General features: G+C 44.6%; 1 protein-coding gene across 1 annotated transcript in view; it reads left to right on the top strand.

The window, feature by feature from the left end:
• Positions 1–16,313, top strand: part of CLMP (CXADR like membrane protein) — a 34,503-nt gene that overhangs the window by 13,649 nt on the left and 4,541 nt on the right. The window contains exons 2-3 of the mRNA XM_062608812.1: positions 14,622–14,779; positions 15,478–15,679. Coding sequence (XP_062464796.1) covers positions 14,622–14,779; positions 15,478–15,679 — 360 coding nt within the window. The remainder of the gene's footprint in view (positions 1–14,621; positions 14,780–15,477; positions 15,680–16,313) is intronic.

Below are 16,313 nucleotides of genomic sequence, written 5' to 3' on the forward strand. Positions count from 1 at the left end.
GAAGGTGCTTTAATTGCTTTCCAGACTAACAGACAACAAATGATGATGTAGATAAGAGGATGTTTGTTCCTTGTATGTTCTGTGCTGGTTCTTTTCCCATCTCTGCTGCTTCTCAGTCTCTGCCAAAGAGCATATAAAACCAAAGGAATTTGAATCTGAATTTGCACCATCTGAATGGGTTTGAGGAGTCAACATCCTTGCTGCTTTTCTAGAAACCTTTGTATGCTCAGTTTTGCTTGAGCCACTTGATAGCCTAAAGATTCTAGGTCTCAGGTCCTATGAGTTCTCTCATCAGTCTCAACTTGCCTGTTGTCTCTTCTTTTAGACACCCATATATCACCAGTGTATTTGTTATTCTGTATGCAGCATCTAAACAAGACCTATTCTTGTCTCAGTGCTTAACCTAATGTAAAGAATATCAAGCCACATGTCGAACACCTTCAATCAGCTAAACTGTAGTCAGAACAATAGGAGTAGAAGCAGATTTTTACTAAGTAGTAATCTGTGTCTAACCATAAATGCTTCAGATGCTCTATTTCTCCACTGCCTTAGTGTTTGAAACAGTCAGATTCACCACATCAAGAGCCTCACAATAGCAGGGAGGCACCAGGCTACTGCTTGTGTTTGTGACGTTTAGTCTTGATGGTTTATTTACTTGCTCCTAAAAGTTCTTTGGGGGGAATCTCTTATCGGCTCCAAAACGCGGCCGTGCTGCTGAACGAGAGGCTGTGACATTAAAAGTAATTGACATTAAGAAGTGGTGACATTAAAATTAATCATGTTTGATGGATGCTGGAGACGGAAGCCGCAAGGCTCCCGGGTGCACGTTTTAGCAAGTTCTGACATTCATTCTCCCCCTTCGGTTCCTGCAGCATTATGTAACCGCCTTCTGCACCCGCTGGTCCCGAAGCCACGTGCAGGGAGGGAATGTGCTTCAGGAAGAAGGGGTTTTCTTGGAATCCACTGCTTCATAGCTTTGGGTGTGATGGCTGTTTCATCCTTCACCCGCTGAACTAATCAGATTCGCTAAATCAACGCGGTACTGGTGACACTGGCTTCCTAATCTAAAGGCTGGAGATGAAAGAGGCCACTGGGTGTTTGCAGCAGAGCTGATGGAGTTGTGGAGCATTTATTCCCTCTACTATAGGAATTCAGGCAGAAGTCTTGCAAGGAAACCTGGTTGTTGTAGTGTAAATAGGGATATTTGTGGTTTTGTTGCCATTTGTTGCAATAATGGGCAAATATTTCTGTTCTTGTCACAACTGCGTGGTTCAGACCTGGTCAGTTCCCACTTCTGCTGCTGTGGCACCAGCACTCAATGAAGAAGAAACTGACGGTGTTTTCCTTCAGGACCTGGAGTTTCTCAAAGAGCTGGAGGGGATGTGCTATAACCTGATACCTGTAGTTTACAGCCAAGTCCTTTAGCAGCAGCCAGGAATGAGATGAGCATCAGGAATGGATGACTGGTCTCCATCTGCATGCTTACTCTGGGAAGAATCAGGTGAAATCACAGCAGCCTTCTCTTCCTTTTGGTGCCCAAAACCTACCTAGAAACGTTCCTTCCAGGCAGCAAGTGAGATGCAGCTTGGTTGAAAGGATGAAATCTTGGTTCCAGGATAGCATTTTCCAACTTCCTTTTTTAGCCATGTGAAGCTGGAGGGGCCTCAAAAATGAACCCATGTATTGGGCGAGAAGCCAGTTACCTCCTTGCAGCTCGAGCTCTGTGCTGGCTCCGCTTTCTGTCCTATTTGGAAACTAGAAGTAATAAGCTGATGTGAGCTGATCTTGTTTTTCCTTTCCCACTGTGGTCTGTATAGGGTGTCAGCCTTTGAAAGCCAGCACAGTGAGCATACAGCCTTTTTTTGCATGGCCTCTTATTACCGAGCGATAACTTGCATGAGATTCAATGTAACTTCACTTTTAAAAGCAAAAAAACCCACGTTGTAAGGTACTTTAGCTGGAGTTAAAGCTTGGTGTGATGGTTAGGGGCACTAAGAACTGCCATCTGCAAACAGCTTGTCAAGAGATGTTCCCAGTGTGTAGTTTGATTTGGATTGACCCTGTGAACTGTAGATCTTATCCCCAGCTCTGCTCATTCCTTGTGACTCCAGTCAGTCTTGTTGTGTCCCTAGTTATCCATGGGCAAATGGAGCTTTCAGCATCGGCTTTTTCCTTAGCAAACTGGAAACAATGATACTTGGGTGCTTCACTATGTGCCTATGAGGAGAACACTGAGATCTTGGTATAGGAGGGTCGATGAATCTTGTCCTTTTCACTGTACAATGTGCACAAGTCACACTGTTGGGCACCAAGGACAGGAAGGTGATGTTAAGGATGTTTTTGCTAATGCAATATGAAACTAGTTAATAGACTGTCACTGGATGAAGTCCATAAGAGACAGACTTGATTGAATATGCTATTTCCTTTTCTTTGCACTCTTCTATTTTTCTTTGGCGATATCCGAGTCCCTGGGGAGCCACAGATAAGCTTGAGCATCCACAGTGTTTGGATATGCAAGATAAAGTACTAACAAGTTACAGTTGAGATGCTTTGGTGGCAGGTTTGCAGAGGTGCTGAAGACATGTAGCTGTGCATGCCCTCAGTGAAGGGTATGAGGGTGAAGAGCAGCCTGGGGAGGCAAAGGAAGACCAGAGGTGCTCTGTGTATGCAGTGGGGTTTATGTAGCCTTCCTTCTGACTGAAAATGCCTTCTTAAAGCAGGGGGAAGAAGCTGTGTCAGCTCCTATTAAAGCAAATGGGTTTTCCTAGAGAAGCCAAACCCACGAGTACTGCAGGGAAGAGCCAAATATTTGGCAGCTTTTTGTGGTGTTTCTGGCTTAAGAACATGGGGAATTTTTGAAGACAAAATTAACCCATTGGAACACTGAATTACAGGAATAGAAGTGGATTTCAACTTGCAGGAAAGCATGCTTTGTGGCTTTTGAAGGGATGGCACCTCCCTGCAAACCTGGGTTTATATGCATCTCCAGGATCATGAACAGGGTATGGGGACTAAGGAAGCCAGCTAGGGGCGTTGAGCCTCCAGGGTTTGGCTTCAGTTCCCCATATCTGAGCCTTGCTGGCTAATGGACAGTGCAAATATTGCCTTTGCCCAATTTTTGTCCCTTTTTGTGCCACTTTATGTGGTCAGGTAATGACTTAGTTATTGTCTGGCACTTAGAAATAAATGTCAGTGTTGTCTGAGTAAATAGGGGGGAAAACCCCAATGTTAAACAGATCCTTCCTTGTAAGTTCAGGCAATCAAAAACCAGTATCGGGTGATGTTTTCCTCCATTATATGAAGAGAAATAAAAGCTGGTACTGGAGACAGCTGTGACCTGCTCACAGATACTGTCAGCAAGAAAAGAGGTTGAATCCATCAAATAAATGCTGTGCTTGGTTATCCCCCCAGACCACACATGCTGGGCTTTAATGTAAATGTGGCTGCCAGATGGCTGCCAGACGTTACAATGGGCTTAATCACTGAAGACCCCACCACCCTGATCCAGCAGCTGTGTACACAGTTTGTGTTATGGTGGCTGAAACCAAGCTGGTGTTTAGGAGCATCTCTGTGCCCAAGGCAGTGCGAGAGGAGCATTGTATGCTTCTTTCTGCACAGCCTAACGCTGCAGTGAAGCAGGAAGGCTTTAGGGAGTGGGACTTGAGTCCCATGGGTCCTTCCTGCTCTAAGACTTCAAGCTTGTCACGGAACAGCACAAAGCAGAAGGCATTTCTGGAGGTTTGTGGCTCAAACGCAGTGTCAGCTTGCATCAGGCTGCTCAGGATTTTAGCCAGTCCAGTTCTGAATAGCTCTAAGGATGCTGATTCAACAGTCTATGAGCCTCTGTTCCAGTGGATGACTGTTCTCATAGTGTGTTTTTTCCCTACTATCCCATTATTTTCCCCTTTTTAGGACTTGTCCTTTGTCTCATCCACTCGTTGTGTACCTCTGAGAAATGTGGCTTCTCTACAATCTTCTTGTTCCCTATGTAAGTTTTACATATGCATCCCCGAGGCATGCAGGCTTTCTTACATAGATTGGAAAGGACAGAAATGAGGTGCGGGGAAGCTGCAGCTTGTCCAGGAAACCTTAGCTCTGCATCAGGGCTTGAGGTCCTTTTCTCCTTGAGCTTTCCTATTGGGAATCTTAGATGAATTCCCCAACAACTCCTCACTGCCCAGGTCTCCCAAATAATTCAGTAGAAATCTGTCCTCCATCACTTGTCAGACTGTACAGACCCACTGAGATGCTTGTTTCCAAGCAATGCCTGTATCCCTGCACTAGTTCTGGAGTCCTTGTATCCTGTTCCTTATATCCTTTCCCCTTTGCATTAAAAATGCTGAGGTTCTGCAGGACAAAAAGGCGAGTGTGAACTAGCAACGTGCCTTTGTAGCAAGGAAGGATGAAGCAGTTCTGATAACTGAGGTATCGAGAATTAATGGTTGGTGCTACAGATGTTGCTTGCTGTCCTCAACAGCAGTTTCAGGAGTGGCTCTGAAAGACGATGCACACACATTGTGATCCCAATAAAGTCCAAGATACAGCTTTTCACAAGATCAGAATAAGTTGGTTGGACCTCTTGGATAAACTGAAAATGAGGGTGGAAGTCCTGAGTCCTGGAGCTGGTCATGTGCGCTCCCCATTCCTCCTAGGCTTACTTCTGTATACTTCACCTGACCTTTATAGTATGTTTCTTGAGAAGATGCCTGACCTTTTCACATCTCATTAGCAGATTGGTTCAACTGTTGCCTGAATCCCATCTTCACCCTGCTCCAAACCCCTCTTCCAGTTCAGCATCTTGGAAACACTGTGCTTGCTCACCAGAGCTCGGTGATGGACTGTAGCTCTCAGACAGGGCTCCTTGCTGTCGGAATGCTGGTACCCAGTGCCTGTTTTTACAAAGGGCTTGGCCTCTCTCGTCTTACTCCGGGCATCCTTACTTTAGGAAAGGGACAAGTGCCAAAGGAGAACTAGATTGCTCTTTTGAGCAAAGGTCACAGGCATCTTTGGCAGGCATGATGCTTGCGTGTTCCCATTCAGGGTTTCTCCTGGCAATGGCCCTAGGCTTTTGCAGACTTTGTTGCTTTTGCAGAGCCCTTGATATTTGCAAACATGCAAAATATATGTAACGAGCACTGCAGCCCTGTGGTAAACAGGGAAGGAGCTGCCTCCCTGCTGAGCTCATTCCTATTGCAGAGACAGTTTGTGACCATTAGAAATGGAGTGGTTGAGCCCTGATCAGTTCTGAGCTGTTTAACTCTGCTGTAGTATCCCTCCATGTTGTCCCCCCAGCAACCTGCAGGTTTTATTTAGTTCAAGTGATACTGAAGCTTTGTTTTAGTCTTTCCACCTGTATGTTTGCAAGCCAGTTAAAATCAGGTTTGAAAGCCAGTGTTTTGAGTGTGCTTCTATTTCTGAGGGAAGTGAAATGGATCTGCTTTCTGTTTTAGTCCTTATGCCTTTTCCAAGCACCCTAGATGGTAACTTAATTGATGCTTTGAGCCTTTAAAACTAGGGTTTGGATATATCTACACTAAGATAGAAAAAGAAGCAAACCAGTTTTATAAGTAGACAGTTGGAAAACTAATAAACATTTTTTTTTCTATGGGGTTTTAAATGTTTTAGAACATTGACAGAAGCAAATATTTGAGTAATTCCTCATTTTCCTATGTTCTTTCTTGGGTTGCTACACTTGATTTAAGCTAAGTTGGTTACCTTTATTGTATAGCCTTGGCCTTTTTAGGATTGGAGGCTGTTGTCGAGTGGAATGGATCCAGAAGTTGGAATTGCTCACACACTGCAATCCTGTGGGTAGCAGAATCCTCCTCGGACTTTACCATCTCTGGCTACTATCAATGCATGAGAATGCCTTAGGTTCAGCTGTGCTGAAGAAACATAAATGCAGGAATCTGTAATGCCTTATATTGTGTTAAACACCACTTCCTTATTTCCTGTGTCTGACTTTGCAGTCCCTTCCTTAACGTCAGACTCGCTCGCAGCAGCTGGGCAGTGCTGCTGTCAGTTGGAATAGCTGTTGTGCTCCACTTCGGGAAGCTGTGCCTCTGCAGGGAGAGTGCTTTCCAAAGCCTGCTTGTCTCACAGTCAGTACAAGTTCTCACGAGTATAGTGAGAGTCTAGTCTTTGGCTTGTAAATGTTACTGAGAAGCTCAGGACCGTTTCGAGCACCAAATGCAAGATCAGACCTTCTTGAGTACAATGTGAACTAAAATGCGATGTCTAGAGATTTGGTGGATTGTCAGTGTGATGCCAGCTTCCTAAAATGCAGCTGGGTGTCTCTTGCAGCATTTACAGTGGGGTTTGCATTCCTCAGTAATCCCCACTTGCTCCGTTTGTAGCTCTGATTCAGAAAGTGGGATTTACAGAGCTCCGCCTCTACTCATCCGAGACGTTAGTGTCCATGTCCAGATGCCACAACTCCTAGTAACAGTAGGGAAGCAAACAGAAGATGATGGATCTTTTCTCCTTTTTCTTGCAGCTGGTACGCTGTTGTGCCAAAACTCGAAGAAAGATGCAGGGAGGGATTTGAATCCTAGTGATAAGAACCTGGCCCTCCTCCTTTTTATTCCTTCCGGCTCATACTGAAGCCAGTCCAAAGGTTTCTTCAATTCTCTAACCTCTGATGGGTTCAGTAAACATGAAGTAATTGATTGTAACTACTATAGCATTGGTGAGAAACAGGCTGCAGGCAGCATCTGTAACCACAGCTCCTCCAGAGTTAAGCTGCTGTTGTTCCTGGTCTTGTGCTCACACCAAGGGATGCACCTTGTATTCATCCCAGAAGCGCTGCAGACTTGAATGTCTTCACAAAGTCTTTCACAAGACTTAAAGGGGTGACGGGGAGGAGCTGCTGCTGCTGTTCTTTTCCTGCCCTAGGGAAGGCTCTAGCTGAGGCTTTAAGATTGAGTGAACATGAGAAGTGACAGAGTGCTAATACATTAGACATTCATTTTGTACCATAGTAGTGCTTGTAGTGGATAAGTGAGATGTCATACCGTGTTATGTGCAATTACAAGTACACAATTGAGCATCTCATCGAGGTAACATGGATGTGCTGAACAGGGACTGAAGTCTGTACCTTAAAACTATATCAAACTGGGCTGAAAATTAAAGGAAGATGGAGAAAGGCATGAAGTTTACCTGTATCTTCTGAGCTTCCTGGTACCCCTTTCAGCAAGTTTAAACCAAACTGACTTTCTATAACAAAGAGTAGCAGAAAAGCACAATCAGTGCAGTGCTTTCTGGTTAACCTCTTATACTTTGATGCTAAGGGGGAAAAATCGGGGAGTCCTCAGTACAAGAATGGCTTTAATAAGCATATTAATCAGCTTAAATCTCTTGTCTCCCCAATTTTCACAGCTGATGCAATCTGCTCCTTGGATTTTGAAATTGGTGAGGAAAGATCTAATGGAAAACACTGTTTTGATAACAGTTTTGTTGCTGTCTCTTCTGGTTTGTGTTCTGGATTCTGCTTGGTGTCTGCCTTGGGCACATAACTTCATTTCTGCGTGCTTTCATTTCTGTGTCCGTGAACTGACAGCAACAATAGGCTCACTGGAAGGCTGAGGCCGAAGCATGCTCCTCAGACAGAGGATGCCCTGGAAATTCTTACTGAAACCATCTTCTCATGCTTTCAATCCTCATCTGAAACCAGGCAAAGGAGTGAAATTGCTGATGTTTAGGGGTGGAATGTCTTGTTCTCTTGCTTTTCTCGGTTCAAAGCTGTGTAAGGTACACAAAGCAGCCCAGGGATGCTTGCAGAGAAAGGGAGCATCTGACAGCCATAGGTGCTTCAGCCCCCAAGGAATCTGATATGTACTGACAAGGTCTCTGTGCAGATCTAATCCACACAGCTTGAAATCACCAGCTCATTACTGAGAGGCTTGGTTGAGCTGTTGCTGTAAACAGAAGGCACCTGGACCATCTTACTGATACAAATGCCTGGATTAAAGGCTAAGGAATTTCACACATCCCTCTGTACACACACTCTGTGAACCATTAAATAGGAAGATGCAGTTCTGATGCCTTGTCTTCTGTTCGCTGGTCTCCAGGGATGTAAACCCAGAATCTCCTACTTGCACCTGATTTGAAAATGCACTGAGAAAAAGGAGAGCAACAGTACATAGACAAAGTTCCTAATGGTGTTTTCAGGGGCAGAATTTGGCTGCTTGATTCTAGGAATGTAGAGGTAAGACCCTTAGGTTGCATGTGGCTGCTGGGTACTGCAGGATCAGTCTTTCATCTATCTCTAATAGAGAAACACTGAGTTTTGCCCAGGGAATACTACATCATTGCTGCTGGGGCTGCTTGTGAGACATGGATCTGCACTGGATGGACCACTGCATGTGTACCTACGTGCAGTGTGAAGACATTGTGCATTTAAACACTCATGTGCACTGCTGCTGTGCTGGTAACAGCTATCCCAGAGATCACTTCCCTGCTTCATCCTGGCCTGCCTGGGGAAGGATTGGTGCCCATGCTTCTGCAGCTGTTGATGTTTTTGTTGGTAGAAGCCTGTGTATCACCAGCCAAATTCTAGCCCTCTCCTGCACTCTTGCTTGCTTGCTGCAAATCTAAAACTCGGATGCTTTGCTTTGTGAAATGAGTTTTCTGCTCTCCTTGGGCCTTCCTAACTCATCTACAGCTGCAATTCCAAACGCCTCACGTCACCATTTGGAAACCCAGAAGCATGCAGGACTCTTCCCCTTTGCTTTCTGTTTCACCAGCCTCCTCAAACCTCAGCCCCACGCACATGTGTTTCCCATTAGAGAACCTCTGCAACGCTATGTGCGCACGGATGGGGATAGGCTGCCCTCTTGATTTGAGCACAGCCAGCCTGTTCCTGTGGGAGCTGACTGCTAGCTCACATGTTTCTTATTTGAGATGCTTTTGCTTCACAACCACATTCCTCAAATCAAAGGGAGGCGGAGGGGAGCAGGCTGCAGGCAGCGTGTGCTGGGGGCCAGGTCTTGGTCACTTGGAGCACTCAAGCTCTCGGGAGAAGGTGACATTTGGCCTTTCTGTCTCTGCCAGCCAAGGAACACAGAAAGCAGATGTCCCAGAGGGCAGGCCTGGCTGAGTTAATTATCCTTAGGAGACTCGAGCCACCCCCATTCCTCCTCCCTTGTGCAAAGAACGCAGAAGAGCTGTCTGTAAGGAGACACCATTTCATGTTTGTTTTGGCTTAAAATGCTGTCAGCATAAGGGCTAGCTGGGGCTCTTCAGGCTAGTGTGGTCTGGGGGTGGCGACCTCTTGAGTTCTCCTTACAGTTCTGGAATAAACCAACATAGCTAGCCGCTGTCTTTGTTTATCCGCATTGGAGACTGGGGAACAGAGTGAAAGGGGAGATAAAAGCCTTAATGTGCATGTGTCTGTCATCATTACTGAACAGTAATGATGGAGGGAATGTTTGGTTTCTTAATAGCTTAATTTTGAGGCCTACTGAGCTTTAAATATTTAACTGTAGAACTAGTGCCTTTAGTGTCTTTAGCTGACTTGAGCTTCCGAGTCATTGAAGCATCCCGAAGTTTCACTCAGTGTAATTCTCTGTCCACAAAAGTATGTCAACCTCCTATTTCAGCATGTTGAATTGCATATTTCCTCATTAAAAATGCTTATATTTTGCTTAGTATCACTGTAATAACCACTGGACAGTGTGCTTGGGGCAGGCTTTTGGTCTTCCATAAGGAAGCTCAGTAAACTTCCCTCAAGGCTGGAGCGCAACCAAACCCCAACAGATGTGAAATGTCTCAAATTCCTGGCAGGAAGGAGTGGTTCTAAGTTGCGACACCACAGAGTGTCCTGGGCTGCTTGGTTCTTAACTCTCCAACAGATTATTCTTGTCTCTATCTAATATAGACATGCTGTTTTCAAATACTTGAGGGGAATGAATGCTTTTTAGCAGAAGATGAAGCAAGTCAAATGTGCAGTTAAAGGAACACTCCAAGCCTGAATAATTCTCTGAGTATTTACTCTCTTTGGGCTCATTTAAACTGTTTAAGCCCTTCTCAGAAGGACCCCATTTTCACATAGTGGAATCGCACTGATGTGAAAGTAATGTGTTAAAAGTATTCCAAGAAGGACTCAAAATGAGACCACAATGATGGTTACACTTGAGAACTTGTCTGTAGGGGACTGTTCTCCTTTCAGACAAGATATGATGTGTCTTGACAACAGCGGCCATTCGCTGTTCCCATCACACCTGCACCCAGGGAGCACTTTGATATTAATGAACAAAAGCAGATAGGGCACCTATCACAGGTGACATGGAAATCATCCAGACAGTGCCATGAACTGTATGTGGGTGGATATCACTGAAATTCCTGCTTTTGCTGTTGTATGGAAGGAGGTTTTCCTCGGCAGCTGATTTCTTTCCCGAGTTGTTTCCCTTTGGTGCTAGTACAGGATGTCTCAAGCTGCAGGAAAATTACAGGTTGCATTTGTGTAATGTCTCTTCATTGGCCATCAGTGCTTGGAATAGCCTGTTGCAACTGTCATCTTTGGTTAAAGAGCCAAAATAAGCTACAGAAAGTGTAGCTAAAGATTTCACTTCACAGATGTTCTTGAAACTGAAGTGTCTCAAGACCCATTTTGGACAGTCACATCTTTAAATGAAGTTAGTATAGTATCTTGTATCTTTGGTTCTCTGAATCTTTTCTAGGCTCTTCCTAATTCCAGCAGTTAAGTGATAGAGCACCACTTATGACTTTTTAAACAGTATAATCTATATTTAGCATTGCTTCCTAATTCAAACCTTGTTCTGAACCTAACGAAAGATTTAAATCTGGCAGCTCTTTAGCTTTTAGCACATGAATTTGCCTACAAATAAAAATGTCAGCAAAGCATTCATTTTCACTTTGATTCTGCTTGTATGCCTATGTATATTTCATGTTGGTATATATGTACATTTGTGCGTATACATATACATATTGGATGGGCATGACAATAAACTGAGCTTCCCAATCTGGATGCGAAAGCATGGGTGATCACGTTAAGGATTCAGACATTCATTCATACTACTTTGAATGGATGGTAATATGTGGTAAGGCCAGATCCACAGTCCCAATCTGCTCAGCACTTGCTGCATTGCACAGGCAGGGCTCCTTCCTTCTACATCCATTTCAAAAGGCTGACTCTTGCAATACACATCTGAAATCAGGAGGCTGTTAATGTTGAAATGGTTCTAGGAAGTACCTTGAGTGACACCTTTGCATGAGAAAGACGCAGAGTATTCCACATTCTGTTGTCTAAAATCTGTTATGGCCTGTTCTTGAGAGGGGCAAAAAATCCCTTTGTGTGCCCTGGCTCAATCCGTGCCCTTCCTCTAGTATATCTGTGCTCATGCTGTTCGAGTACTGTCTGTTTTGGTGTACTAGCTGTTGGTATTGTTTGAAATGCTTGTTTTGCTGTTTCTTGGATACTTAAAACACCAGTGAGGGATGGAAAACAATAATCTCTGTCCCTTCTCTGCAGGGTGTTGGGTGAGTTATTGTCTTCTGAACAATAGAGCGAACACTTAAACATGTTACAATGGTCTCTTCGCCCCAAGTACAGAGCGGGGTTGGCTGTGGTGTGTCAGCGAGCCTGCTGCTGTGTGCGTTTATTCCTCTCAGACCCAGGGCCAGTGCTTTCAAAATGCTGCAGTTGCAATAAGCTTAGTGTGCCTGCTCCGCTGGGAAAACAAAGCAGGCTCCTGAAGCCACGAGCTGCAGGCTGAGGAAGGCCCGAGTAAAGCTGAGCGAAGCAGTTCAAGTGCTGCTCTTTGCAGCATCAACTGCTGCGCACAGGATGTGGAAGGGAAAGAGGCGTTTTGGGGTAAAGAACTGTGGAGCCTGCATACATGTGGCATTAGTGAGCGAGGCTCTTGGATCCCACTTGTGGGAAAACCATCTATTGTCTGCTGGAGCCGGTCCCCAGGCATTCGTCTGGGTAGGATCTGCCCTCGTGTGGAAAGAGATGGAGCCGGTTATGCACCCAAGAGCAAGCTTTGCCAGATACCGGCCAACACATGGAGGTGGTTGCTGCTGTCAGCCGAACTCCTTTAGTACTCATATGAATGAAACTTAAACTGAAGGGGGTAATAAACGGTAAAAACACTCTGAGAAAAATCTTATTTCTCATCTACACAAACACAAGAGAATTTTAAAGGGCTTTTACTCTTCAGTGAATAATAAGGCATTTAAATTAACCTAGGGGGGACTTGGATGTGCTTTCTGATTCTTTCTCTTTTCTGAGGCATATATTGTAAATTCCAGCACATCCCTAAAGCTAAAATAGATAGAAGGTCCTGTTTAGAACCCTGCAGAACTTTGACTTCTTTCTGATTTTGTGGCCTTTATTAAAGGTCTAATAAGGACAAAAGGGGCATGTATGGGCTTTTATAGTCAGGCATGTCTTGGGAAAGTATGCAACGCGTGTGACAATCTGGTTATTGGTTCAAAGGGGAGCCAGCTCCTAATTATCTCTGATTGCATCTACCTTTGGAAAACCAATCCCTGGATGTCTCCCTCATCTTACTTCCATTGAGAAGGTTATTTTATAGGCAGAGGGCTCAAACCCAGAGCTTATTTGCTGGGGGTAACAAGAACCAGACCAAGGCGAGAGCTCTCCTAAAAACAGTCTGTCCATAAACCCAGTCTATCCAAGCCAGACAGGAAAGAAAATGATGCTTGTTATACTCCCACAAGGTGATTCCTAATCATGATCAAAGCTTTTAATGTAAAATTACACTTTAAAATGTAGAACACCACAAAACCTCAGTTCTCTGCGGGCACAGGGCTTTGAAAGCGCTGCAAATGGGCTGGGAATGCTCACGTCTGAGGTGCTTAAATTAAACTTATTGATCAGCCATGTAGCGAGTGTCAGCATGTTAATGAAGGCAGCCTGCAGCAAAGTGGGCTGTGGAAGAAAGCAGGCGCTCATCCTAGGCAGAATGTATAATTGTATTTGGCAGATGGAGCTTTGAGACTAGTGAATCCAGGCCTAAACTGCATTAGTTTTCCCTTTAAAGAAAGCAGCTAATGTGGCTGCAAAGCTTTCACTCTCACCAACTTGCGCAGTTGGAGTAGAGGACAACTAAATCCTTTGCAGAACTCCACCTAAGTGTTTTATATGCGTGTGTGCACATAGCAGTGATAACTTCCATAGAAGTGCTTCCAAGTATTGATTACATATTAGAAGCTTAGGAGCTGAAGGGTGGTCATGTTAACTCAGATCTGATTGGGAGCAGGAGCAGACTGTATCTTCTATAACAAAGCTAGTCCTGAAGAAGCAGAAAAAGCTGAGGAACTGTTGTGTTAAATGTAATTGTTCATCCCCCCATGAACCTTCACTGTTTAACTACAAGTGTACGAGCAAATCAGCCTATGTAAGCAGAGCTGCTTATGCTCTTGCTGGTAATCTTGCTATGTAATCACAGCATTGTGTGTTCAGTCACACATGTGACTCCCTAGTGCTGCCAGCTCTCCCAGTGTTCATCAGGTTCATAGTCCAAGAGCAAGATAGTTCATCTCGCTTCATTCCACGGAGGGGGAAGTGGTTTTAGGCTTCCTTTTTGCACAGCAAAACTTAAGAACAACCCAACTGCGCTCTGAAGATTCATACACAGCAGACACGTGGCGTTTGTGCCCCAGAAATCCCTGTGGAAACCCGGTTGGAAAATGTATTTGGTGTTATAGCAGACCTGGGGGATCCCTGTCCTAAATGCCTTTAATTTCCCATACCTCTCGTCCTTTGGGTCAGTTTTAACTGAGTGTAAGTGTGGTCTCAAATTGGAGATGGGCAAAGCGAAGGGTCAGTCCCTGATTTTGGTCAGTTTTAGCAGGGATGCAGTACAGAAAGAAACTGAGTTTCACAATGACTAAAGCAGCGCTGGTTAACCAGCGTGCGCCCTGTCTTCTGGTTCAGCATTTAGGGAGGAAACGTGCTTTTTGGGTGCTCGTGGCGAACATTTCAAAGGCTTTGCTTCCCTCTAGTGTTTCAGATTGGCAATTTCTCCCTTTTTTCCTCGCAATTTTAAACCCTGACAAACCGTTTTTGACAAGTTCCGGGTTGGTTTTTTTTTTTTTTGGTGATGCTATTCAAAGACACTTCACTGGCCTACTTGTATCGTGCTTTTCTTAATCTCACCACTCTTGTTCCCAGCCTGGGCTCTTATTTCCAGTGCTGAAATGCATGCAATGAACAGCATCCTAGGGAAGTGAAAGGGGCTCCAAGCCTTATCAGATTGACCATGGGAATAAAACCATGGGCTCTGAAGGTCTTCTGGGTGGAAATACTGCTTATGAAATAAGGTAATAAAAGGTGAAGGCAAAACCAAGGAAGTTATGTGAAATTTTGAGTGCATGGAGGAGGTGGGTGCGACTTTTGCATTGACAGCTCTGGAGTGTGAAGCCATCTGTTCTTCATGCTTAAATATTAGTGTGAAACTGCCTGCCTGTGTATCTATAGATGTCCCCTTTAATCAGCTGCAATCTGTCCAGGAAGCTAAGCTGTTGGGTTTTCTACGAAGCAAATGAGGAAGGATCCAGCTAAACCTACGCTAGCAACGCTTGTCAGTGCAGAGCTGCATGGTTAATCCCGGCCTCTGACCACTGTCTTTCAGCTTCCTGCTCTGTTTGGCTGTCCAAGGCTCAGACTGAATTCAAGAGAGTGGCTGAAGAGAACGTGACTTTGCCCTGTCACCACCGCCTGGGGCTCCTGGAGCAAGGCAGCCTGGATATTGAGTGGCTGCTGCACATCTCCGAAACAGTACAGAAAGCGGTAGGTTCAGCATCCGCTGGGAAAACCATCTTCTTTCTGCATTGCCATCAATAGCAGCCATCGATTTAAAGTGATTTCTGTGATGATCTTTGCAGGTTGCTCTGATGAAGTAGCATTAGAAAACACAGCAGGTTTGAGAGATTTATAGCGTGTAAAACTTGTTTGATATTCACATACGCTGCATCGTGTCACAATCAAGTTTGTTTTAACACTGCTTTATAATCACTTATCATTGGATAAACTTCAGGATCGCCCTTCAGGTTTTCATATATGACCTTGGAATTTAAGGCTCAGTTTTTTGAAACCCTGCTTCCAGGAAAAAAAAACATAAGAGTTTAATACCTACAAAAATCAGGTCTGCAGTAACTTAAATTAGCTAGCCAAAACCAGCCAAGACTAAAGCCTGTTTTCATAGCTGTGACACGTGCTGATATCTATTTTGACACCAGTATAAATGCTCCAACATAAATCTCTAGCATAAATGCAGTTTATACATCAATCTCAGACTTGAAATGCAGCTTTGCTTTTCCAGCCTGTCACAGGCTTCCTACATGACCCTTAGCAATGGTTCTTCACCATGCAGAACCTTAGTCTGCAGCTCATGGACACGCACTGATTTGTCGTCTGTGTGAATGTAAGATTACAACTGGTTGTATATGTGACACACAGACACAGCAGTGACTGTCTCTGTTCCTCAGGTGATCACTTACTCTGGGGGCCGCGTTTATGATGACCTGAATGAGGAACAGAAAGGGCGCGTTTCCTTCACATCCAACTTCCTCGCTGGAGATGCATCCTTACAAATCATATCCCTGCAGTCCAGCGATGCGGGGAAGTACATTTGTAAGGTTAAGAATGCTGGGCAGTACGAATGGGCTCGCATCACCCTGAAGGTTGTAGGTAAGCACATTTCATTGCTCTGCCAAGGAAGAAAAATCGCTAGCCTCATTTCCTGGGCAGAGATTTATTTCAGCAGGGTATAAATACACAAAGATGTGTCATGATCAGGTTCCACGGTCCAGCTCCATGTCTGCCTTTGCATTTTTTGGCACGGGAAGAGCCTAAAGAACTGTTTTGAGCAAGTGTAATTGCCTTCAAAATCATATGAACTGTTCTTACCGAATTATCTCCATGACCTCATCTGCTGACCATCTATGATCAAGCTGATATTCTAGCTTAGCTGGTGATACAGATCTCCTGCTGAAGACTCTGGGTTCATGTCCCAGGACCCCAAACTGATCCAAGCCAGTGGAGGTGACAAATAAGCTGCTGGGGTTAGCGTTTCCTGTGGAAGAAGTGCTGTGGCCTGCCAAACGCTGTGGGGAGAAGGAAGAAACGGAGAAGTAGGGGGAGGGAAAGGATATTCTCTAAATAGTACCTAGAATAGGAGCACAATGATACAGCTCCACTGAGGCAAGTATCCATGAGGCAAACCACCCCAGAGTATTATAAGGAATATATGGAATATGTATGTCACTTCTATATCTGAGCCAGCCAGCTTTACTTCTTAGACTATGAAGTTGCACACAGTTGC

Source organism: Pezoporus occidentalis, unplaced genomic scaffold (genome assembly GCF_034315485.1).
Source record: "Pezoporus occidentalis ecotype Australia unplaced genomic scaffold, CSIRO_AGI_Poc_V1 ctg130, whole genome shotgun sequence".
NCBI classification, from domain to species: Eukaryota; Metazoa; Chordata; class Aves; order Psittaciformes; family Psittacidae; genus Pezoporus; species Pezoporus occidentalis.